Genomic DNA, 24,689 nt, shown 5'->3' with positions numbered 1-24,689 from the left:
CCCTGCCTCCCTGCAGACAATTTCCCACATAGTCTGTCTCTCTACTTTTGGGCATTATGGTTTGCAACACAGATACCCAGAGGCCATCACTTTTATTCCTTTATCTACTTTCAGCACACATCTCCCATCCCGACCGATCCTTCCAACCATCATTTTCTTAGTGATCTCTTTTTTATTCTAGCTGCCTTCTCCCCTGCTCATGAGGCAGAATCGCCAGATTTTAAAGGTGTGAGTTTCATTGGTGGTGGTTTCTTTTCTTTCCTCCCCTCCCCTCTCCTCTCCTCTCCTCTCCTCTCCTCTCCTCTCCTCTCCTCTCCTCTCCTCTCCTCTCCTCTCCTCTCCTCTCCTCTCCTCTCCTCCCCCCCTCCTTACCTCTCCTCTCCACTAGGAGATAGTTCCCAGGGTCTCACAGATGCCAGATGAGTGCTCTGTTGCGGGGCTACATCCTGGGGCAGCTGGAAGGCTGTTGGCAATGACATTGAACTCTATCTCTGTTACAGTACCAATTACTTCCCCATTGGTTAATTCCCACAGGACAGAGCGGCTCGCACGTGATGTGATGAAGGAGATGGGAGGCCATCACATCGTAGCCCTGTGTGTGCTCAAGGGGGGCTACAAATTCTTTGCTGACCTGCTGGATTACATCAAAGCCCTAAACAGAAACAGCGACCGATCAATTCCTATGACCGTCGATTTCATCAGACTAAAGAGTTACTGCGTAAGTATGATACTTTATAAAAAAAAAAAAAACAGGTTTTCCATGGGACTTATTTTTGTTCTGCACAACATACTTATATGTTCCATGCACTTGGGCACAGTACTATTTTTCTAATGTATTCACTTGTATTCACTTGTGCTTTCTAGCAAGTAGATATTATTATCTTTTTTAAAATAGTCACCTTTCAGGCTTTCTACTTAATGATAAGGTTTGGTTTTGTTGGTATTTTGAAATGTCAACTCAGAGGAATTTCTGTTAGCACTTTTGAGTTACATTGGTGCGGGGTGGGGAGTGGTTTGGGGCCACACCTTGTGTCGCTCAGGGTCTATTCCTGGCTCTGTTCTGGAGTGAATATGGTGATGCTCAGGAGGCCAAATGCAGCGGTGGGGATTGAACTGGGGAATGGGGATGAAATGCATGGCTTGTCTTATTTTTTTTTCTTTTTGGGTCACACCCAGCGATGCTCAGGGGTTACTCATGGCTCTGCACTCAGGAATTACTCCTGGCGGTGCTCGGAGGACCATATGGGATTCTGAGAATCGAACCCGGGTCGGCCGCATGCAAGGCAAACACCCTACCTGCTGTGCTATCGCTCCAGCCCCATGGCTTGTCTTTAAGGCGAGCACCTTACCCTCAGTCCTGTCTCGCTGAGCCATCTGGGGCTACTTTTCTCTTAACTCTCTTTACTGACGGTGAAGATTTGTTGTGGGGGCTGATGTAAGGTATTTGCAGCTAGGTCCGATAAATGAGGGTTACCAAGTGCTTCCTAGAGAGCATGGAGAGGAGAACACTGGCACAGTGGAGAAGGCGCTCTTGGTTTAGCCACTCTGCCTGTGTCTCATGCTCTCGGTAGTGAAACAGCGAGCCGTGCTAACACTGCGTATGGATGGAACCAGAATCAGTGTGGCTAAAAAAATGTGGTCATGGTACATACGCATGTATTTAATTAACTTTGATAACTTATTTTGGGTTTGGAAGTCAGAGCTGGCAGTACTCTGGGGCTATTCCTGGTTCTGTGCTCAGGAGAGACCTCTGGTGGTGTACTTGAGGGAGCAGATGTTTTGTTGGCGAACAAATAAGGATTGGATGCATATACAAGGCTGTGCCTTAACCCCTGTACTTAATTTAACTTAATTTTGTTTTCTTGGATCATATGCAGTGGTTTTCAAGGCTTACTCCTGGCTCTGCACTCAGGGATAATTCAGCAGGGCTCGGGGAATCAAACTTGGCTACTTGTATGGCAGATGCTTTATCCATGCTATAGTATCTCTCTGGCCCCTCCACTATTATTTAAAAAATTTTTTTAAAATGTATTTTTAATGAATCACCATGAGATACAGTTACGGACTTACAAAATTTTGTGATTACTTTCAGTCATATAATGATCAGGTACCCATCCCTCCACCAGTGCCCATTCTCCACCACCAATGTTCCTAGTATCCCTCCCACCACCCCCATCCCCTACCCCCGCCTCTGTGACAGGCACTTTCCCTTTTACTCTCTCTCTTTTTTGGGGTTTTATGGTGTGTGATGCAGGTAGTAAGTGGCCATCATGTTTGCTTTATAGTCTCCTTTCAGCACGCATCTCCCATCCCGGGCGAGCCCTCCAAGCATCATTCACTTAGTGGCCCCTTCTCTATCCCAGCTGCCTTTTCCCCCAGTATGTGAGGCCGGCTTCCAAGCTCTTCCAAGAGCTATCTTACTGGCCCTTATTTCTATTATCCTTGGGTGATAGTCTCCCATTCTGTTACTTTATATTCAACAAATGAGTGCAGTCATTCTATGTCTGTCCCTCTCTCTCTCTCTGACTCTTTTCACTTAGCATGATACTCTTCATCTTGATCCACTTATATGAAAATTTTATGATTTCATCTTTTCTAACAGCTGCGTAGTATTGCATTATGTATATGTACCAAAGTTCCTTTGACCAGTCATCTGTTCTCAGGCACTCAGGTTTTTTCCAGATTCTGGCTATTGTAAATAGTGCTGCAATAAACATACAGGTGCAGATGTCATTTCTACTGTATCTTTTTTGAATCTCTGGGATATATTCCCAGAAGTGGTATTGCTGGGTCAAACAGGAGCTCAATTTCTAGTTTCTTGAGAAACATCCATATTGTTTTCCCAAAAGGCTGAACCAGTTGACATTCCCACCAGTAGTGAAGGAGAGTCCCCTTCTCCCCACATCCACGCCAACACAGTTTTTTAAATAAATTTTCAAATTTCTACTGAGATTTGGTTTGCCTCGGAAAATCAGTGTGATTTTGATATGTGAATTTTATCATACCCAATTTTTTTGGTGGTGGGAATGTTTGAACTTCATTATTCCAGACCAGAATTGCTCAAACCTTCTTTCCAGGAGAAAAAAATCACTAGCCCCTTAGAAATCTAAGGGGACAAACAGAAAGGGTCCCTAGCACCCCTCTGGATTGTTGTAGCCCACTTGTAGAGACCCTGCTGTCTACCATTTTGGGCTATGTGTTGGTGTTACGCAGTCCCTGTGCGTTGCCGTTTTCCTTAAACAGTGGGCTCTCAGACCAGAGAGCGCGTTCAATAGGCTGGGCCACCTGCTTTGCATATGGTAAACCGAGATTCATTCCCCAGCACCTGATAATTGCTCATACCCCCTACAGCCGCTACCATGGAGCTTTGGAATAACCTCTAGCACTGCCAGGAGTTGCCCAGGAAGAAAGGAATGCTCCTCGGTTCTTTAAAATTAGGTCAGAGGCCAGGAGAGAGCCCAAATGACTGACTGTGCAAAACCTTGCATATGCGACACCCGGGATTGGATCCCTGGCAGCCTATGAACCCTCACTAGCTCTGCTGGCGTAACGTTGGGCCAGCAGTACCACACCGCCAGGCCTAAGCACTGAACTGTCAGGCCTGCTTACCCAGGCTGAGGACTTTGGGGAGCGACCCCAATGTTCCCTGAACCCTGTCAAGGAAGCCTCCCCCCACGCCATAAAATAAAAACAAAGCAAACATCCATGAAAATCAAATGAAATTTAGAACAGTTCTTTGCTTGCTGCTGCTTTCTGAAGCAGTATTATCTCTGTGCCTTCTCTTTATTTTTTTTTCGAGGAGAACAAAACTACTCCTCTGACTTTAGCATTCAACCTTTATTCTCTTCGTTAATTATTTATTACAGTCACCCAAGTCTTTGCCCTTTTCTTCATTCCTGTCAGTAGCGCTGCTGTTGTGCAACGATTTAAGTCCAATCAGCCCAATTTCCCATGCTCATTAAAACCTTACCCTTTGTGGCGCTTTTTTTCCTACTCAGAAGTGCTACCTCCATCACATGAGGCTGACACCCAAGGACCATAGATACAAGGGCCAGGGGGATTGCTCCCATAGCTGGAAGACTGCTTCATGAGCGGAGGGGAGAAGGCAGATGGGATAGAGAAGGGATCACTAAGAAAATGATGGCTGTAGGAACCAGTCGGGATGGGAGATGCATGCCGAAAGTAGATAATGGACCAAACACGATGACCTCTCAGTGTCTGTGTTGCAAGCTATAATGCCCAAAAGTAGAGAGAGAGTATGGGGAATGTTGTCTGCCTTAGAGGCAGGGGGAGGGTGAGAAAGGGGGGGGTATACCCGGGATATTGGTGGTGGGAAATGTGCCCTGGTGGAGGGATGGGTGTTTGACCATTGTGAGATTGTAACCCAAACATGAAAGATTGTAACTATCTCATGGTGATTCAATAAAATTTAAAAAATTTAAAAAAAGAAGTGCTACCTCATTTAGGACTTGCTTGAAATCAAGACTCATTTAAGCACAGACTTAGAATTTTTACTTATACTAAGTTGGTCATGTACATGGATATATGCACACTCGCGTGTTGCTGTCCTATGCTGAGATCTAAATCTAGACCGTTGTAGTATCACTATAGCTGCCTGCCCTTTCATGTGTTGTCCTTTAGGGTAGAAACGGGTCCTTATAGGGCTTGGTAGTAGAACCTTTTCATTGAATATGTAAGCCCTGGTCTTAATTCCCTGACACTACCCCCACAACAGGCAAAAAGAAAACAGGCAGCTATTGGTAGACCCTATGATTGACTTTCCTTTTTGCTTTCATATATTTATTTTGGGGCACACACGGACAGTGCTCAGGGCTTACTGCTGGCTCAAAGAGTAAAGAATCTCTTGTGCTCGGGAATCCTGGTGGGACTTGGGGGATCATATATGGTGCCAGGAATTGAACTCAGATTCTGCCACGTGCAAGGCAAGCTACCTACCTGCTGTACTATCACTGGCCCCTCTTTTTTTTTTTTTGCTTTTTAGGTCACACCCAGCGATGTACAGGGGTTACTCCTGGCTCTGCACTCAGGAATTACTCCTGGCGGTGCTCAGGGGACCATATGGGGATGCTGGGAATCGAACCCGGGTCGACCGCGTGCAAGGCAAACACCCTACCCGCTGTGCTATTGCTCCAGCCCCTCACTGTACCCTCTTAATTCACCTTCCCTTACACATTAGCAGTCTTGTCACTTTATGATATATATTTTATCCCTTTGGGGATTTGCACTGAAGGTTCTATTTTTTTTCTCAAACAAAACCCAGTAAGGGACTGGATAGATAGTACAGTGGGTAGGGTGCTTGCCTTAAATGCAACTGATTCAGGTTCGATCCCTGGCATCCCATATGGTCCCCTGAGCCCCACCAGGAGTAATTCCTGAATGCAGGGCCAGGAATAAACCCTAAGCATGCCAGGTGTGGTCCAAAAACTAAAAAGAAAAGAAAACCCATTACAGTGGGGGTTTAATGTTTCACAAAATATTTCATAATTTTAAGATCAATTTGAAGCAGTAGAAACACAGAGTAGTTTCATTCCATTTTGACTTGCAGTTTATTGGGTGGGGGCCCTCACCTCTCCTGGCTCTTGCTGGGACTGGAGAAAATGTGCTTCCCGCAAGCAAAAAGCATATACTCAGCCTCTTGAGCTATTTCTATGGCCCTGTACTTTCAATTTTTGAAAACACATTTTATTTCAGTAGGATTTAAATTGTAGAGGATTATTGATCTGAAGTCCACATTTTTTAAAAAAAATTGTGAAAACACAAACCAAAGCACAAGCATGTTGAGCTTCATTTTCACTGAAAGGAAAGGAGTACTGGTTCTTTTTAATGAGAAATTCTGTGTCGTTTTACTGCTAAAACATAGGAATATAAAATATTGGTATATTTTCTGTTATTTTGAAGTAACATTTCTACTCTATTTAATACTCATTAGCTTGTCATCAAAGCTACTTATATATGAATATTTAAAAGCCAGGCAACTTAGGTTAAATCACAAATGGAGATTTAAAATTGCTTGGAGCATCATTAACATTGATGTTAGTATAGCCTTAACCTGCTGATCCTGACCAGTTCGGCATAGTGAATTAACCTTTGATTGATATGTATTAATTCTAAAGAAAAGCCCCATGAACAAGCAAATGTTCTCAGAATATGTAAGGAGCAGTAACAGTATCTGCACACCTCTCTGCTTTTTCTTCAAAATAAAAATGTTAAATTTCAGGGGGCTGGAGCAATAGCACAGCGGGTAGGGCATTTGCCTTGCATGCGGCCGAACCGGGTTTGATTCCCAGCATCCCATATGGTCCCCTGAGCACCGCCAGGAGTAATTCCTGAGTGCATGAGCCAGGAGTAACCCCTGTACATCGCTGAGTGTGACCCGAAAATCAAAAAAAGAAGTTAAATTTCTGATTCTAAAAACACTGCCGAAAACATACAACCACAGAAACTTGATAAATGAATTAAATTACCCTAAAATCAACTATTCCTTTTTTTTTTTGCTTTTTGGGTCACACCCAGCAATGCTCAGGGGTTCCTACTGGTTCTGCTCTCAGGAATCACTCCTGGTGGTGCTTGCGGGACCATATGGAATTCTGGGGATTGAACCTGGATCGGCTGTGGGCAAGGCAAATGCTCTACCCACTGTACTATCGCTCTGGCCCCTGCTCTTATTTCTAATGCTTTGGTTTTCTTTGTTTTTTTGGGCGCCACAGAAAGCAGTTCTCAAGGCTTACACCTGATTCTGCACTCAGGGATTGCTTCTGATGGACATAGGGGGACCATATTTAGTGCCGGGGATCAAGTCTGGGGCAGCTGTATCCAAGGCGAGCACTCTACCTCCTGTATACTATCTCTCCAGCCCCTCTAATACTATATTAAACTTTTTCCAAAGGGAGGATTTGGGCCACACTTGGTGATGCTCAGGCTGCTCCCAGGGGTGCTCCGGGGAACTTGCGGGGCTGGGAATTGAACCCGGGGCTCTTGGATGCAGAGCATGTGTTCCAGTCCTTTGAGTTGTCTCCCTTGTCCTTTAATACTCTCAATCCCCAGCACCACATATGGTCCCCTGAGTACCACCTGGGGTGAGCCCTGAGCACAGAGCCAATAATAGTCCCTGAGCACCACTGTGTGTGGTCATATACCTATCCAGCACTGCATATGGTTCCCTGAACACAGCCAAGAGTAAGCCCTGAATACGGCCAGGTGTAGCCCCCAAATCTAAAAATATAAACTCCTCTCTGTGCACACACACACACACACACACACACACTATAGTTTATGTCCTCTTCTGAAGATAGTGTTGCATAGGGGATCCAGAGTGATAGTACAGTGGGTAGGGTACTTGTCTTGCAAGTGGCCAGTGCTGGTTTGATCCTTGCCATCCTATATGGTCCCCGAGCACTACCAGGACTGATTCCTGAGTGCAAATCCAGGAGTAACCCTGAGCACTGCTGGGTGTGGCCCCCAAACCAAAAAAATAAGTAAATAGTGTTGCATAAATTAAATAAATCCCAGCCCCGAGCAGAGCTCCCATGGCCGAAGACCTCCGGAGCCTAGCCACAGCCATGCTCAAGGCCCCTCTCCACAGGTTCGGATAAGCCTCACGCATGAATATACAGGCAGAAGAACCCAGATGTGTGGGACCCAGGGCTGAGACTTCCAAGCCTGCTCGGGTCGGGACTAGGCCTCTTTCACCCAGGTTCCCCATTTTCCAGTAGCTAGGTGGTCACACCCAAGGACTGCCCCTGGTACCGTGTAATCCCACCAACGGCCAACACCCAGATACTTCAAACCAAGCTCCCGGAAGCTTTGTGGCTGCGCGACATCTTATAGCCTACTTCTGCCTCTGGGAGAACCTGGCAAGCTACCGAGAGTTTCCTGCCCACATGGGAGAGCCTTGGTAACTCCCCATATTTTATTCATATGCCAAAACCAGTAATAATGCTGGGTCTCATTCCCCTGACCCTGAAAGAGCCTCCAATGCAGCATCCTTGGAAAGGACGAGTAAAGAGAGACTCCTAAAATCTCAGGGCTAGGACAGTTGGAGACTTTACTGAGAAAGCTCGAGAAATTTGACGATCAACGGGATGATAATGATGATGGTGATGCATAAATTAACTTATCATTTATAAGCGAGCGTTCTTTCAAATGGTGGAGCTTTTCTTGGCCTTTCAGTATCCTCCAGCTGACTGTAGAAGTGGTTTGAAGACCTCTGCTCCACCGGCCCTCTGTCACCATAGGAACTAGAGTGTCAAGATCCCCACAGCTCATCTCTTCGTTTTGCTTTTGCCACGGAAGAAGCAAGAGTTCTTACTATGCTGGGGGTGATTTCCGTTTTTTTTTTTTTAACCAGTTTCTGAGGGAGGAGCCCCACCTCTTCCGGTTTGGGGTGTTGTAGCATGTGCTTCTTGGGGGCCACACTCCTGGCTGCAGTGCTTGCACATGTCCTCAGTCATGGCGCTGGCTTCACGACTCACCCTTCAGTTGTGGTGCACTGTCACTGTCATCCTGTTGCTCATCGATTTGCTCAGCGGGCACCAGTAACATCTCCATCTTGAGACTTGTTACTGTTTTTTGGCATATCGAATACGCCACAGGTAGCTTGCCAGGCTCTGCCATTCGGGCGGGATACTCTTGGTAGCTTGCCAGGCTCTCCGAGAGGGGCAGAGGAATCGAACCCGGGTCGGCTGCATGCAAGGCAAACGCCCTGTCACTGTGCTATCGCTTCAGCCTGTTGTGGTGCACACAACCTAAACCTAGTGGTACACACTCAGCTACAGTGTGGCTGGAAATGGTTCGTGGCTCCAGCCCTCTCAGATAAGAGCTTCAGGGACTCTTAAATGTAGAGTGCTCAAGATCAGCCCCAGGGATCAAATTCATGGTCTCATGCTTGCAAGGCTGCCGCTGCAGCCCCCTGGCCATTTCCCAGCCACAAAGACTTCCCATGATGCTGGGCATAGCCATTTTTGGCATTTCTCACACAAAAAAGGACATCGATAGTTGCAGTTGTAATTTGGTGTCAGCTGTAGACCATTGTAGAAGTTTTGAAATAGGAATGTGATGGGGCTGGAGCGATAGTACAGTGGCCAACCTGGGTTCAACCTCTGGCACCCCTGTGGTCCCAGAAGCCCTCCGGGAGTAACTCCTGAGTGTAGAGCCAGGTGTGGCCGAAAAAGTCCAAAATTTTAAAAACCCCAACAGAATGCAAATGTGCATCTTAGAACAATGGCATGTAGTACTGTATAGACAGGAATGGCATAGAAAGCCATAAGAGTTCATAAATGTGCAAATATATTTTCTGTATTTTTTTTTTTTTGCTTTTGGGGTCACATCTGGCGATGCCCAGGAGTTAGTCCTGGCTCTGCACTCAGGAATTACTCTTTGCAGTCCTCAGGGGACCATTTGGGATGCCAGGGATTGAACCCAAGCAGCCGCATACAGGGCAAACACCCTACCCTGTGTACTATCACTCCAGCCCCATATTTTCTCTATTGTGAGTTCAATTTTGTAGTCAGCCTTTTTTAAAAAAAATTTATTAGAGAATCACTGTGATGTACAGTTACAAACTTATGAACTTTTTTGTTTGCATTTTACTCATACAGTGATCATATACCCATCCCTCCACCAGTGCCCATTCACCTCCACCAATGATCGCTGTATCCCTCTCACCACCCCACCCCATCCCCCACCACCCTACCCTGCCTCTGCGACAGGGCATTCCCCTTTGTTCTCTCTCCTTTTGGGTGTTGTAGTTTGCAATAGAGGTATTGAGTGGCCATCATGTTCAGTCTATAGTCAGCTTTTTTTTAACTAATAGAGTTTAGTAAAATGATCACACCTCAGGAAGCTTCAGGAAGAAAAGTTGTCAGACAATTATGTTTTGTGGGATTATTGTTGGGTGGACCTCATGCAAAGGAAAAATTACCCTGATTCATGGTGTGTCCACACCAAATAACTTAGGAAAGGCACTGTGATTTATAACACTGTTAATGGTAGGGTGTCCTGCACACAGTGTTCTATTCCCACACCTTCCACCAGAGTGCCTGCTTCCCTACCCCATGGTCTCAGTGTCCCCTCATACCCTCCTCCACCCTCTACCCTTGGGAAAGTTCAGTTCTGTCAACCAGTTCTCATGTTGTCTAGCCTTTGGCCGTTGTTATTCCTTTACTATATTTCTTTATCTCCCACTTGCAAGAGATCACTCGTATCTGTCCATCTCCTCTCTCACTTCACTCAGCATGATACTCTATTTCCATCCACGTAGCAGCAAATTGAACAATTTCGTCTGTTGCTATAGCCAAAGACTGTTCCATTGTGTCTACAGACCACAATTTCTTTATCTAGTCATCTGCTTTTTGGCCACTGGGTTGTTTCCAGATTTGGGCTAAAATGAATAGGGTGGCAGTGAACAGAGGAGCACAAATATATTTTAAGGAATAGAGTTTTGGGATCCTCTGGAATAGTTTCTTTTTTTCCTTTTTTTTCACTATTTTATCAGTCATTTTATTTTATTTTATTTTTATTTTTTATTAGAGAATGACTGTGATGTACAGTTACAAACTTAATGAACTTTTGTGTTTGCATTTCATTCATACAGTGATCGTTTACCCATCCCTCCACCAGTGCCCATTCACCTACACCAATGATCGCTGTATCCCTCTCACCACCCCCACCCCATCCCCCACCACCCCACCCTGCCTCTGTGGCAGGGCATTCCCTTTTGTTCTCTCTCATTTTGGGTGTTGTAGTTTGCAATAGAAGTCTTGAGTGGCCATCGTGTTCGGTCTCTAGTCTACTTTTGGCACGCATCTTCCAACCTGAATGGGTCCTCCCAACATCCTCTACTTGGTGTTCCCTTCTCTATCTGAGCTGCCTTTTCCCCCAGCATGTGAGGCCAGTTTCCAAGCTGTGGGGCAGACCCCCTGGTCCTTATATCTACTACTCTTTGGTGTTAGTCTCCCACTCTGTTATTTTATATGGAATAGTTTCTTACAGTGTCTCTCAGAGGTCAGTAGTTTTCAATCCATCTGTAGTCTCCATGTAGATTTAATTAGTTGGAGGTAGGCCTTTTTTCTCCAGAAAAGTCTAAGTTAAATGTAGGTGTATCACTTTGATGTTGACATTCAATTGCCTAAAGCTAGTCTTCTGTGATCTCTCTCATTTGTCTGTGTGAAGCAAATGAACTGATTCGTGCCTTTCTCCTGCTGCTTGAATTAATCGGACTAAGCAGGGGTGAAAGGAAGTATTTGTTCCATTTAAATTGGCAGGCATGGGGGGCTGAAGTAATAGCACAGCGGGTAGGGCATTTGCCTTGCACGCGGCCAACCCGGGTTTGATTCCCAGCATCCCATATGGTCCCTTGAGCACCGCCAGAAGTAATTCCTGAGTGCAGAGCCAGGAGTAACCCCTGTGCATAGCTGGGTGTGACCCAAAAAGCAAAAATAAATAAATAAATTGGCAGGCATGGGGATGTGTACCCCTTCTGGTATAAGGAAGCTTTCGCACAAAAAGAATTAGTACTCTTTCTAGCCCTTTCTGGTGGATTTTTACTTTGATGTGATTTTCAGGCAACTGAAGTTCTTATATAAGCACCTCAGAACATAAGGGTCCAGGATTCAGATTTGGTCCTATGAAACCACTGCACTGTAGCACTGTCGTCCTGTTGTTCATCGATTTGCTCGAGCGGGCACCAGTAACGTCTCCATTGTGAGACTTGTTACTGTTTTTTGGCATATCAAATATGCCACAGGGAGCTTGGCAGGCTCTGCTGTGTGGGCGGGATACTCTTGGTAGTTTGTCGGGCTCTCTGAGAGGGACAGAGGAGTTGAACCCAGGTCGGCTACATGCAAGGCAATCGCCCTAACCGCTATGCTATCGCTCCAGTCCATGAAACCACAATTTTTTTTTGGGGTCACACCTGGCGATGCACAGGGGTTACTCCTGGCTAATACACTCAGGAGTTACTCCTGGCAGTGCTCGGGGACCATATAGGATGCTGGGAATCTAACCTGGGTTGGCCGCATGTAAGACAAATGCCCTACTTGCTGTGCTATTGCTCCAGCCCCGAAACCACAAAGTTTTAAAAAGTAAAATTAAGGGGGCAGAGAGATCGTATGTGGCTTATTGTGGTTCGATCCCTGGCATTTCATAGGTTCCCCTGAGCAGCGCCAGGAGTGACCCCCGAGCAGATTCAGGAGTAAACCCTGAGCACTGCTGGGTCCCAGCCCCCAAACCCCCTATAAAAAGAAAATTAAGGAAGTGAAAGAATGCGTTCAGAAAAGTTTATTCATCTCTTTATATGTGGTATCCACAGCATAACATGGACCTGTTGACTGTCCATGATGATTTCATCACATCCTAGACCCAAGCCAGAACTTGTATTGAAAAGCATGAAAATTGGATTCAGTAATTTTTCTTTTTGCTTTTTTTGGTCACACCCAGCGATGCTCAGGGGTTACTCCTGTCTCTGCACTCAGGAATTACTTCTGGCGGTGCTTGGGGGACCATATGTGATGCTGGGGATTGAACTCGGGCCTGCTGCATGCAAGGCGAACGCCCTACCCGCTGTAATATTGCTCCAGTCCCATGATTCAGTAATTTCTGAAGGTTTGAAAAATGTACTTGAAACTATGATATTACATATAAGTACTCACTCTGCAATCTTAGTACTGTGTTGTGCTAATTGGCAATTTTGATCTGATCATAAAAATACTGATTGCTAGAGCTTTCTGTTTCATAGTTATGGGAAAATTTTCTATCTGAACTAATGCAGAGCCACTATCATTGATAGCTATTGGGTATTTTCAATGTCTTGTGCAACAGAGGAGCTGACTTTTAATTTAATGTAAAATTTAGTAATTTAGGCTTAAAATGACACGTTCTGTACTAGATTGTCTGAAGGCCCTAACTCATCAAATACACCTTTGTTTTTATACCACAGGTAAAAAAACGTACCTTTTTGTTTGTTTTGTTTTTGCATCACATCTGGTGGTGCTCAGGGCTTGCTCCTGGGATTAGGAGTCACTCCTGGCAGGTTTGGGGGACCATATGGGGCATCGGGGATTAAACCCAGGTTGGCCACATGCAAGTCAGATGCCTTACCTGCTGGGTGATCTCTCCGCGCCCCCCCATCAATATACTTTTGAAAACTGGTAACCTTTTTTTTTTTTATAAAGCAGTGCTGGGTTGGAGAGTTAGTGTAGGGGGAAAGTGCTTGCCTTGCATGCAGCCAGCCCTGATTTGATCCCTGGCACCACCTAGAATCCCCCAGTACTGCTGGGAGTAATCCCTAAACACAGCTGGGTGTGGTCCACATAGATGCATGCATACATACACCCCAGAGCAACACTTTCTTTGGACTAAATAGGTAGATTAGCCACAGAGCACATGCTCTGTGTGTGTGAGGGCCTGGGTTTCATCCCTAGTAATGCACATGCACCTGTGCAACTGCAGAGTTGATTGACAGTGGCCAAGTATCTACGGTTTTCTGTTTTCCATGTGCAATGTCGTTTAAAGTATGTAAGTCTATGGGGCTGGAGCGATAGCACAATGGGTAGGATGTTTGCCTTGCAAGCGGCCGACCCGGGTTTGATTCCCGCCAGGGGTGGTTCCTGAGTGCAGAGGAGTGACCCCTGTGCATCTCTGGGTGTGACCCAAAAAGCAAAAAAAACCGCAAAAAGTATGTAAGTCTAATATTTTCACAAAACTTGTTGATATTTGAATGGTGCTGGCACAACTGGACAACCACATGCAAAAAAATGGGCTTAGACCTTGACCTGACACCATGCACAAAAGTCAGATCAAAATGGATTAAAGACCTCAACATCAGACCACAAACCATAAGGTACATTGAAGACAAGGTAGGCAAAACCCTCCACGATATTGAAGATAAAAGTATCTTCAAAGGTGACACAGAACTAAGCAATCTAGTAAAAACAGAGATCAACAAATGGGAGTACATTAAACTAAAAAGCTTCTGCACCGCAAAAGATACAGTGACCAGAATACAAAGACTATCCACAGAATGGGAAAGGATATTTACACAATACCCATCAGATAAGGGGTTGATATCAATGGTATATAAAGCACTGGTTGAACTCTACAAGAAGAAAACATCCAACCCCATCAAAAAATGGGGCGAAGAAATGAACAGAAACTTTACCAAGGAAGAAATACGAATGGCCAAAAGGCACATGAAAAAGTGCTCTACATCACTAATCATCAGAGAGATGCAGATCAAAACAACCACGAGATACCACCTCACACCACAGAGACTAGCACACATCCAAAAGAACAAAAGCAACCGCTGTTGGAGAGGATGTGGGGAGAAAGGGACCCTTCTACACTGCTGGTGGGAATGCCGACTGGTTCAGCCCTTCTGGAAAACAATATGGACGATTCTCAAAAAATTAGATACTGAATTCCCATTTGACCCAGCAATACCACTGCTGGGAATATATCCCAGAGAGGCAAAAAAGTATAATCGAAACAACATCTGCACATGTATGTTCATCGCAGCACTGTTTACAATAGCCAGAATCTGGAAAAAACCCAAATGCCCTAGAACGGATGACTGGTTGAGGAAACTTTGGTACATCTATACAATGGAATACTATGCAGCTGTCAGAAAAAAGGAGGTCATGAATTTTGTATTTGAGTGGATCGGCATGAAAAGTTTCATGCTGAGTGAAATGAGTCAGAAAGAGAGAGACAGACATAGAAAGATTGCACTCATCTATGGTATATAGAATAACAGAGTGGGAGACTAACACCCAAGAATTGTAAAAATAAGTACCAGGAGGTTGACTCCATGGCTTGGAGGCTGGCCTCACTTTCTGGGGAAAGGGCAACTCAGAGAAGGGATCACCAACTATAATGTAGTCGAAGGCCATGTGGGAGAAGGGAGTTGCGGGCTGAATGAGGGCTAGAGACTGAGCACAGTGGCCACTCAACACCTTTATTGCAAACCACAACAGCTAATTAGAGAGAGAGAACAGAAGGGAATGCCCTGCCACAGTGGCAGGGTGGGGTGGGGGGAGACGGGATTGGGGAGGGTGGGAGGGATGCTGGGTTTACGGGTGGTGGAGAATGGGCACTGGTGAAGGGATGGGTTCCTGAACTTTGTATGAGGGAAACATGAGCACAAAAGTGTATAAATCTGTAAATGTGCCCTCACGGTGATTCACTAATTAAAAATAAATAAATAAATTAAAAAAAAACTTGTTGATATTTGATCTAAATGCAGGAAAACTGTTAAAGCACAGAGGATCCTTGATGATATGAAGGGAAAACATGATTTGATTCACGTGGAGCCTGACTAGAGGTGTAGAAGGGAATGACTGACACCCCCCTGCACCCCCACCAAACTTCTTCTAGTGTCGTGAAAGCATGGGCTGAAGTTCAAGGCAAAACTAGGGCTGAATTTTTAAATGCTAAGCCTCAACTTTCTACCTCGGTCATAGTAGTGAAATCCTTTCAGGAGCCCCGCCTTGGTAATTGGCCTCTCTTGCATCTTCAGTTTGTTTCAAGTTGTCCTTTTGCATCCCACTCATCATTTGTCATCACTTGTCACGGCAGTTTTCTTTCTGTCTCGGCCTGTCTGTCTTTGGCTTTTTGGGACACACCTGGTGGTGATATAGGGCTACTCCCCTCTCTCTGCTAGGGGGTCATTTTCAGCTGTGCTTAGGGTACTAGTGCGGTGCTGGGGATCGAACCCAGGCCTGTAGTATGCAAAAGCTTGTGCTCCAGTGCTTTGAGCCATCTCTGGCCCTGCATTCTCCCTTCTTTTCCTGTATCAAGCTGCAGTTCTGGTTGCTCCCTGGAGGTTTTTCAAGTTCCTAGGGATAAACAAATAGGAATAAACAAAGTTCCTTCTCCTTTTTTTTAATAATTTATTTTTAATTAGTGAATCACCGTGAGGGTACAGTTACAGATTTATACATTTTTGTGCTCATGTTTCTCCCATACAAAGTTTGAGAGCCCATCCCTTCACCAGTGCCCATTCTCTACCACCAGTAAACCCAACATCCCTCCCACCCTCCCCAGTCCCGTTTCCCCCCACCCCACACTGCCACTATGGCAGGGTATTCCCTTTTGTTCTCTCTCTCTGATTAGGTGTTGTGGTTTGCAATAAAGGTGCTGAATGGCCATTGCGTTCAGTCTCTAGTCTACATTCAGCACGCATCACCCTTCCCCCGCATGACCTCCGACCACCATTTTACTTGGTGTTCCCTTCTGAGTTGCCCAGAATGAGAGACCAGCCTCCAAGCCATGGAGTCAACCTCCTGGTACTTATTTCTACTATTCTTGGGTGTTAGTCTCCTAGTCTATTATTCTATATTCCACAGATGAGTGCAATCTTTCTATGTCTGTCTCTCTCTTTCTGACTCATTTCACTTAGCATGATACTTTCCATGCTGATCCACTTATATGCAAACTTCATGACCTCCTTTTTTCTAACAGCTGCATAGTATTCCATCCTTCTCCTTTTTATTTTCATCTTTTCACCTGGGTTCAAGAAAGTAGATAAAAATGGAAGTACAGATGGATAAGGAGGTATCACTGTATCACCGTCATCCCATTGTTCGTCGAATTACTCAAGTGGGCACCAGTAACGTTTCTATTCATCCCAGCCCTGAGATTTTAGCAGCCTCTCCTTACTCATCTTTCCCAACGATTGGAAGCTCTTTTCAGGGTTGAGGGAATGAGACTGTTATTGTTACTGTATTTGGCATATCAGATATGCCAAAAGGAGCTTGCCAGGCTCTTCTGTGCGGGCGGGATACTCTTGGTAGCTTGCCGGGCTCTCCAAGAGGCATCTATCTATCTATCTATCTATCTATCTATCTATCTATCTATCTATCTATCTATCTATCTATCTCTATCTCTATCTCTATCTCTATCTATACCTATATCTATATATATATGGAGGTATATGTTTGAAAAGCCACAGAGCTTTTCTGGGATATTTATGTCAGTGATGTTATAACTCTTGAGTTCAGTCTAGGCTGGGCTCTGTGTCAGGGAACTGCAGAGATGAAATGGGGTTATGGGGAAGACCAACTTTGGAAGGTTTTGCCCCTCTCCATCTCAGGTCAGGGATGCACTGAGAAGCCTATTCCAGACTGGAAGGACGAGAGAGGGAGTGAAGGAAACGCCTTTAGTCGAGGAATTGATTTGTGGATGCCTTTGAAAAAATTAGTCAAGGGGCTAGAGCCATAGTACGCAGTAAGGTGTTTGCTTTGCATGTGACTGACCCGGGTTTGATCTTGGGCACTCCATATATTGTATACAATATAATACATAATATAATTATACTATATAATTATATAAGAGAGTCTCTTGCCCGCACGCCTGACTGTCTTCCCTGGGGTCCCTCGGAGGGGATGGGCTCCAGCTTCCCTCCCCGCCCCGAGCAGAGCTCCCGGCGGCCGAAGACCACCGGAACCTAGCCACAGCCGGGCTCAAGTCCCCTCTCCACACGTTCAGACAAGCCTCATGCATGAAGGTACCGGCAGAAGAACCCAGGTGTGTGTAATCCCATCAACGGCCAACATCCAGATACTTAAAAGCAAGCTCCCAGAAGCTTATAACCTACTTCCAGATATCTTATAACCTACTTCTCCCTCTGGGAGAAACTAGCAAGCTACTGAGAGTTTCCTGCCCACATGGGACAGCCTTGCAAGCTTCCCATGGTGTATTCATATGCTAAAGCCAGTAACAAGCTGGATCCCATTCCCCTGACCCTGAAAGAGCCTCCACTGCGGCATCTTTGGGAAGGCTGAGGGAGAGAGGCTTCTAAAATCTCAAGGATAAGACGCATGGAGAGGTTACTGAGCCTGCTTGAGAAATCGACGATCAACAGGATTTTGTGATTTGTGAATTATAATTATAGCAAGTTATAACAAATTGCATATAATATGATTAATATTTTTAACATCAATCCCATCACCAGTGATTCAATTCTGTAAGAAAGGGACCATTGACATTCTGATGTAATACCAAATTTCTCCAGAAGATGGCAGTGTTGAACTTCCACTTACAGTGTAAATCTGCTCTAAAGCTTTGGGTTTTATAAAAGAAGAAAGGAAAGAAAAGAAAAATAGGGACTAATCAATTCTGTATGTTTGAAACTCGGTATTATGTTACATCGAATAGGAGATAATTTGCATTGAGATGTAATGCACAAGGGTCTTTTGATATCAAGCCATGCTTACATCTTATGTTTAATTTGTAACACTGAGTGAAATAGGGCCCTTTGTGTTTTTCAAAAATAACATCTGTAAAACATGGACATAGATAAAGACATATATAAAAGTAAACTTGTTTGGGATGGAGCAACAGTACAGCAGGTAGGGCGCTTGCCTTGCACGTGACCAATTCAGGTTTGATCCCTGGCATCCCTTATAGTCTCCCTTGCACTGCCAGGAATAATTCCCGAGTGCAGAGCCAGGAGTAACCCCTAAGCAACACCAGGTGGGATCCCAAAAGCCAAAAAGATAAAAATAAATAAAAGTAAACTTGTTTTCTCTGGGGTTTTTTTGGTTGTTCTTTGTTTTTGCTTTTTGGGTCATACCCGGTGATGCACAGGGGTTAACTCCTTGGGTCATACCCGGTGATGCACAGGGGTTAACTCCTGGCTCTGCACTCAGGAATAACTCCTGGTGGTGCTCAGGGGACCATATGGGATGCTGGAAATTGAACCCAGGTTGGACGGGTTTTGCAAGGCAAAAGCCCTACCCACTGTGCTATTGTTCCAGCCCCCAGTTTTCTCTGTTTTTGCTACACAACAGTAACTGACAGTTGTGCACCTTTTAAAATGCTAAACAAATATGGTTTAAAGGCAGCACATTGTTCTGTTTTTATGTTATTCTCAATTTTGATCGTGTTGGGCATCAAACCAAGAGCCTCACGCTTGTCCAAGTGCTCTGCCACTAAGATATATCCTGGAACTACTTGGTTTTTTTATTGTTCATCTCTGTGCACAGCTTATTAGATTCCTTCTTAATAGCCTCACAGTCTTAGAGTGTGTGGATGAATTTAGGTAGTTCCCTGTTAACAATGACATTTCTCTCCAAGGGTTTTTTTTTTGGTGGGGGGGGGGGCGGGTCGCATTCATTGGTGTTCAGCGCTCACTCCTAGCTCGAAACTCAGGGATCACTCCTGGCAAGGCCTGGGGGACTCTGTGGGGAGCCTTATTTGGTAACTAAGTATTATACTCTGCATGTAATCATATGTTCATTTACAGATTTGTGAGTATTCATAATTCCGATTCCTGGAAGTGGATGATTTGGGCAAATGGCATGGATATTGATAATTTTAATAGGTATTGCAATATTGTTCCCGGAGGGGTTGTGCCAAGAATGCTGGTTTCCCCTCATTCCCCCAACATACATCGCTTAAGTTTTGTCAGTTGCATGGGTGAAGAGTAGAATTATACTGTTTTAGTATGTGCTTGCTTCTCGGTTATCAGTTTAAACGTTATATAGCCTTTCCATCTTTGATTGCAGACTTGTGTTCCTTTTTCTATTGGGTTCTTATTGTTAGAGTTCAGTGTTTAATAGGAATATTTGCTACGGATCTTTTTGTTTTGGTACATGTTGAGTCAAGGTTTTAACCCTTTGTAACAATGAAAATAGGGGGCCAGAGCGATAGTACAATGGGTAGGGTGCTTGTCTTGCATGCGGCCGACCCAGGCTTGCTCCCGGCATCCTGTATGGTCCTCTGAGCACTGTCGGGAGTTATTCCTGAGTGCAAAGCCAGACGTGATCCCTGAGCATCGCCAATGTAGCGCAAAAAGCAAAAAGAAAAAAAAAACAAACAAAAGAACAATGTGAAAATAGGGCTGGAGAGAGAGAGCTCAATATGTTGAGCTTCATGCAAAATATTCTTTGCATGTAGAAAGCCCAGGTTTGGGGCTGGAGTGATAGCACAGTGGGTAGGGCATTTGCCTTCACGTGGCCGACCCGGATTCAATTCCCGGCATCCCATATGGGTCCCCTGAGCACCGCCAGGAGTGGTTCCTGAGTTCCTGAGTGCAAAGCCAGGAGTAAACCCTGTGCATCGCCTGGTGTGACCCAAAAAGCAAACAAGTAAATAAATAAATAAGAAAGTCCAGGTTTGATTTCTAGTCGTACCTGGTCGCCCACGTACTGCCAAGAGCGATCCCCAAAAGGTGTGGTCCTACAACCGACAACAAAGAATGCAAAAATATTCTATATTTTCTTCCAGTTTATTTATAGCTTTATTTTCTACATTTAGATTTAAATGCATCCGGAATTTATTTTTGTGTATGCTATGAGGTAGGGATCATACTTTATTCCTCACCCATGCATAACAAATTTATCAAACATCATTTGTTGAATAATTCATCTCTTCCTTCCTAACTGACTCGAAATAACATCTTTATCATATACTAAATGTCCATCTACTTTGGGGTCTGTTTCTGGGCTTTATTTTGTCCCTTGTTCTCTTTTATTACTGTGCTGGTACAGCCCTATGGTCATTGCTGTGCCTTTAAAAAAAAAAAAAAGCTTTGCTCCTGGGAGGGCAAGTGCAAGCCCCTGGTCCACCTTTTCACCTAGTTTTTGTCTCTTGACCCCAGTCAGTTGTGATTGTTCAGCTCCCCCAGCTCCCAGAGGTGGAGTCAAACTCCTGTAAAGGTGTCTACTGGAGAGGCTGGTCACTAGCCTGGTGGGTAGGGCGTTTGCCTTGCATGCAGCAGACCCGGGTTTGATTCCCAGCATCCTATATGGTCCCCTGAGCACCGCCAGGGGCAATTCCTGAGTGCAGAGCCAGGAGTAACCCCTGAGCATCGCCCAGTGTGACCCAAAAAGCAAAAAGGTCTACTCGATTCTGGAATAGCAGGAAATCGGGAGCTGAAGAGGTGTGCCTTAAAGAGCTACCTAGACTCTATTAGACTAGGTTTCCTAGCCTTTGTGGAAGATGACCTGGGCTTGAACTGAGCTTATGACGGAAATCACCTTGTTATTGTACGTGATACGGTTATTTGCTACTAAGACAACTTACTTGACTCATGGAAATGGTTTAGGACCAGAAGCAGACACCTGTCCTGCCCATAACGCCCCTCACGGTTCAGACAGGACTGTGCCTTCAAGATGGGTAGCTGCTGTAAAACTGCCGTGGAGAAACGGCTCTTGTTTTTAGGACACTGAGAGCATCAAATCAGTAACAGCCATTTCCTCCCATTACTCACTAGTCAAATGTTCCCTAGTCATTCATTTCTAGAAACATAGTTCTTAGAATTTCTATCATTTAGAATAACCTAATACGATGACATTAGATTTGATATTAGACCTAACTTCTTAAATCTGCCTGTTCTCGTTTGACAATTTCAAGCGTGGATATATTCAAGGATGTACATCCGTATGTATTCATATGATTTTGTTTTTCACTAGAATGACCAGTCAACTGGGGACATCAAAGTCATCGGTGGAGATGACCTGTCAACGTTAACTGGAAAGGTATGTATTTTGGAGCCAGTTGACAGTAAAAATCAGTCACTAACACCGTGCCCTCTGAGAGGCAGTATATAGCAGAGTTCATCTTCACAAGCAGTGAGGTCGGGGGTCTTTCCTTGCCTAAGTCCATAGAGCAAAAGAGGCAGCAGAATGCACCATGACACTGGAAAAAAAAATCTATAGCTAAATCCTGCTATTTACCTCTCAGGGCTTAGTTATGTGGTGTTAAAAATGTGGTGTGGGTGGGGGGGAGCGGGACTGGAGAGACGGTGCGGGCAGGTAAAGCTCTTGCCTTGCATATGGCTGAGCCAGGTTTGATCCTGGCACCACATATACGGTCCTCCAAGCCCTGCCCTGAGCACAGAACAAGGCAGGAGAAAGCCTTGAGCACTGCTGGGTGTGACCTCCAAAGCAAAAGTGTGCGTTTGTGTGTGAAAATTCTTGTTTTAGAAAGTTAGCTTGCTCTTGCTTTTCTCACATTCGCAAGAGGGGACACACTTGTCTGTAGGCACAGTGCTCAAAGGCCTTTGTGATGCCCTTTGTGAGGTCTAACGAGGCCCTCAGCATGCAGAGCACACGCTGCAGCCCTGTGAGCTACCTCCCCCGCCGTGCCATGTGTAAGCTGCAGTTTCTCTTTTTCATGTAAAGCCTCTGTCAAATGTGAAGGCATTGGGGTTAGAGCGCTAGCACAGTGGGTAGGGCGTTTGCCTTGCACACGGCCAACCCGGGTTCGATTCCCAGCATCCCATAGAGTCCCCTGAGCACTGCCAGGAGTAATTCCTGAGTGCCTGAGCCAGGAGTAAGCCCTGTGCATTGCCGGGCATGACTCAAAAGCCAATATATATATATATATATATATATTGGAGGTACTGTTCCCCCCCCCACCCATTTACAGATCGTGAAGAGTCAGCAAGGTTGAAGGACTCCCTAAGTCCTAGAACCATCCACAACCAATAAGTGGTTGAGCTGGAATTTGAATGTAGGTCTGGCTTGCAGTTTTTCTTCTTTTAGATGTGTGTGTGTGTGTGTGTGTGTGTGATGGGGGAATGCTGGGCCACACATGGTGGTGCTCAGGGCTTCCTCCCGACTGGGCTCGGGGGACCCTTTGCAGTGCTGGGAAGTGTGTGTGGTGGGGGAGGGGGAATGGTCAAACCCAGCTTGGCCGCATGCAGGGCAAGTCCCTTAACTCCTATCCTGTGTCTGGCCCTAACGCCCACAGAGGATACTTGTGCGGGTGTGTTAGGAAACTAACAGACAACACCTGTGTTCAATTCCGCGGGTCCGTATCAGGGTCAGGGCGGGCTCACGTTGTCCTCCTCAACATCTTTTGAAAACTTCAAAGGCGAAGTTATGATCTGCCGACTCTCCTTCCTGCCCGTTCTGTGCACCCCTGCCAGACCGGTCCTCCTTCCCTTTCAGCGAGCTTTGCCTATATTTAGAAGTCATTTGAAGCCTCACTCCTGTAATCAGTTTTTACTGCTGAAAGGGGCCCCGGCCTTCAAAGCACTCTGTGATTCCGTTTGACCTTGCCTTTCCCACCTAATGGTTCTGATCCACTAGGTAGCTCTGTGATCTTAAAAGGTCTCTCTTTTTCAAATCACTTTCTTTTCATGATAGTTGCAGTAGAGCACATTATTGTGAGTGTGTGTGGGGGGGGGAGTCCAGACACATAAATCGGGTGAAGTTACTTCTTGCTGGTGAAATTATGGGTCATTTAGACTTTGATTTCGTTCGCTCTTCTGGGGACACTGTGTGCAGATACACATCTACCTAAAGCTCTTCCTCCCCCTCTTGAGCGATGAGTGCTTCATACCGTGGGCGCTTTGGGCTCAGGGAGCACCTCTTCGAGTCTCTGAGCTCCCACCTGGCTGCTTTTCTGACCTCAGAGACGTCACTGCACTTCTGAGGCTCATTTTTCATTTATTAATGAGCACGGCTGCTCTTTATAACGGCAGTAATTCTCATTATTGTATTTTTAAGATTTTTATCTCGCAGGCAGCACAGCTTTTCTCATTTTATTTTTTTTCAATAGTACTGATCATAATCTAGATAGTGCAATTTTGTACTAGAACAAGTATTAAATCACTCGGGACTTGTATTTGTCTAAATCAGTATTTCCTACCGCGCCCCCCAGTCCAGTCTTGTTACTTTCCTGTGCCTCCCCGCCCCACTCTCTGTCCTACCAGCTGGACCCATGCCCTGGCCTCCCCCATTGAAATGTTTTTTTTTCCCCTGTGGTCCTCTCGGAATATGCTGAGGACCCACAGGGCCCATATGGTTCCCAGTTGAGAAATACTCTGGTCTAAGCTCACTTGTATGACTGAAAATCTAGGGAAAAATACTGTCATTGTCACTCTCACTGTCATCCCGTTGCTCATCAGTTTGTTCGAGTGGGCATCAGTAACATCTTTCATTGTGAGACTTATTGTTACTGTTTTTGGCATATCCAATACGCCACGGGGAGCTTGCCAGGCTCTGCCATGCGGGTGAGATACTCTCAGTCGCTTGCCAGGCTCTCCGAGAGGGACAGAGGAATCGAACCTGGGTCAGCCGCGTGAAAGGCAAGTGCCCTGCCGCTGTGCTATCACTCAGAAAGAAAGTTTTATTATGACTTAGCCAGGATCGTCGAGCTCGATTTATTTGAGTGAAGGCTAGAATCGAGTGTCTCTGTTCCCAAATTCAGGGTTGTGTTCAAACCCTTCATTCTATCCTGCGGTACAAATTACTGCCGTAGTGTGCCAAGGTTACTGATGGGAAAACATCATCCTTCATGTGTGTCTCTAAGGGTAGAGAAACTGTGCAGATAGAACCACAATTGTGACGAAATAGTGATCCATCCGTTAATGGATGGTATTCTGTTATACTGAATTTTGAAAATGCAGTATTGGGGGCCGGAGCAATAGCACAGCGGGTAAGGCGTTTGCCTTGCACGTGGCCGACCTGGGTTCGATCCCCGGCATCCCATATGGTCCCCCAAGCACCGCCAGGAGTAATCCCTGAGTGCAAAAGCCAGGAATAACCCCTGAGCAACGCTAGGTGTGACCCAAAAAGCAAAAAAAAAAAAAGAAAATGCAGTATCTCTGAAAAGAGACAAATGAGTGAGTTGTGGTATGAAGGAGGGAAGTAACAACTCTCTGTGGCTGTATTGTCTGCTCACTGTCTCAGGTCATCTTGCTGGCTGCCCTGTGAAGATGT

At 45.4% G+C, this 24,689-nt stretch overlaps 1 protein-coding gene across 1 annotated transcript in view; it reads left to right on the top strand.

Moving 5' to 3' along the window:
- Positions 1 to 24,689, top strand: part of HPRT1 (hypoxanthine phosphoribosyltransferase 1) — a 69,127-nt gene that overhangs the window by 24,683 nt on the left and 19,755 nt on the right. The window contains exons 3-4 of the mRNA XM_055122691.1: positions 535 to 718; positions 21,432 to 21,497. Coding sequence (XP_054978666.1) covers positions 535 to 718; positions 21,432 to 21,497 — 250 coding nt within the window. The remainder of the gene's footprint in view (positions 1 to 534; positions 719 to 21,431; positions 21,498 to 24,689) is intronic.

This window comes from Sorex araneus, chromosome X (genome assembly GCF_027595985.1).
Source record: "Sorex araneus isolate mSorAra2 chromosome X, mSorAra2.pri, whole genome shotgun sequence".
NCBI lineage: Eukaryota > Metazoa > Chordata > Mammalia > Eulipotyphla > Soricidae > Sorex > Sorex araneus.
This window is presented reverse-complemented; position numbering and strand designations above follow the sequence as displayed.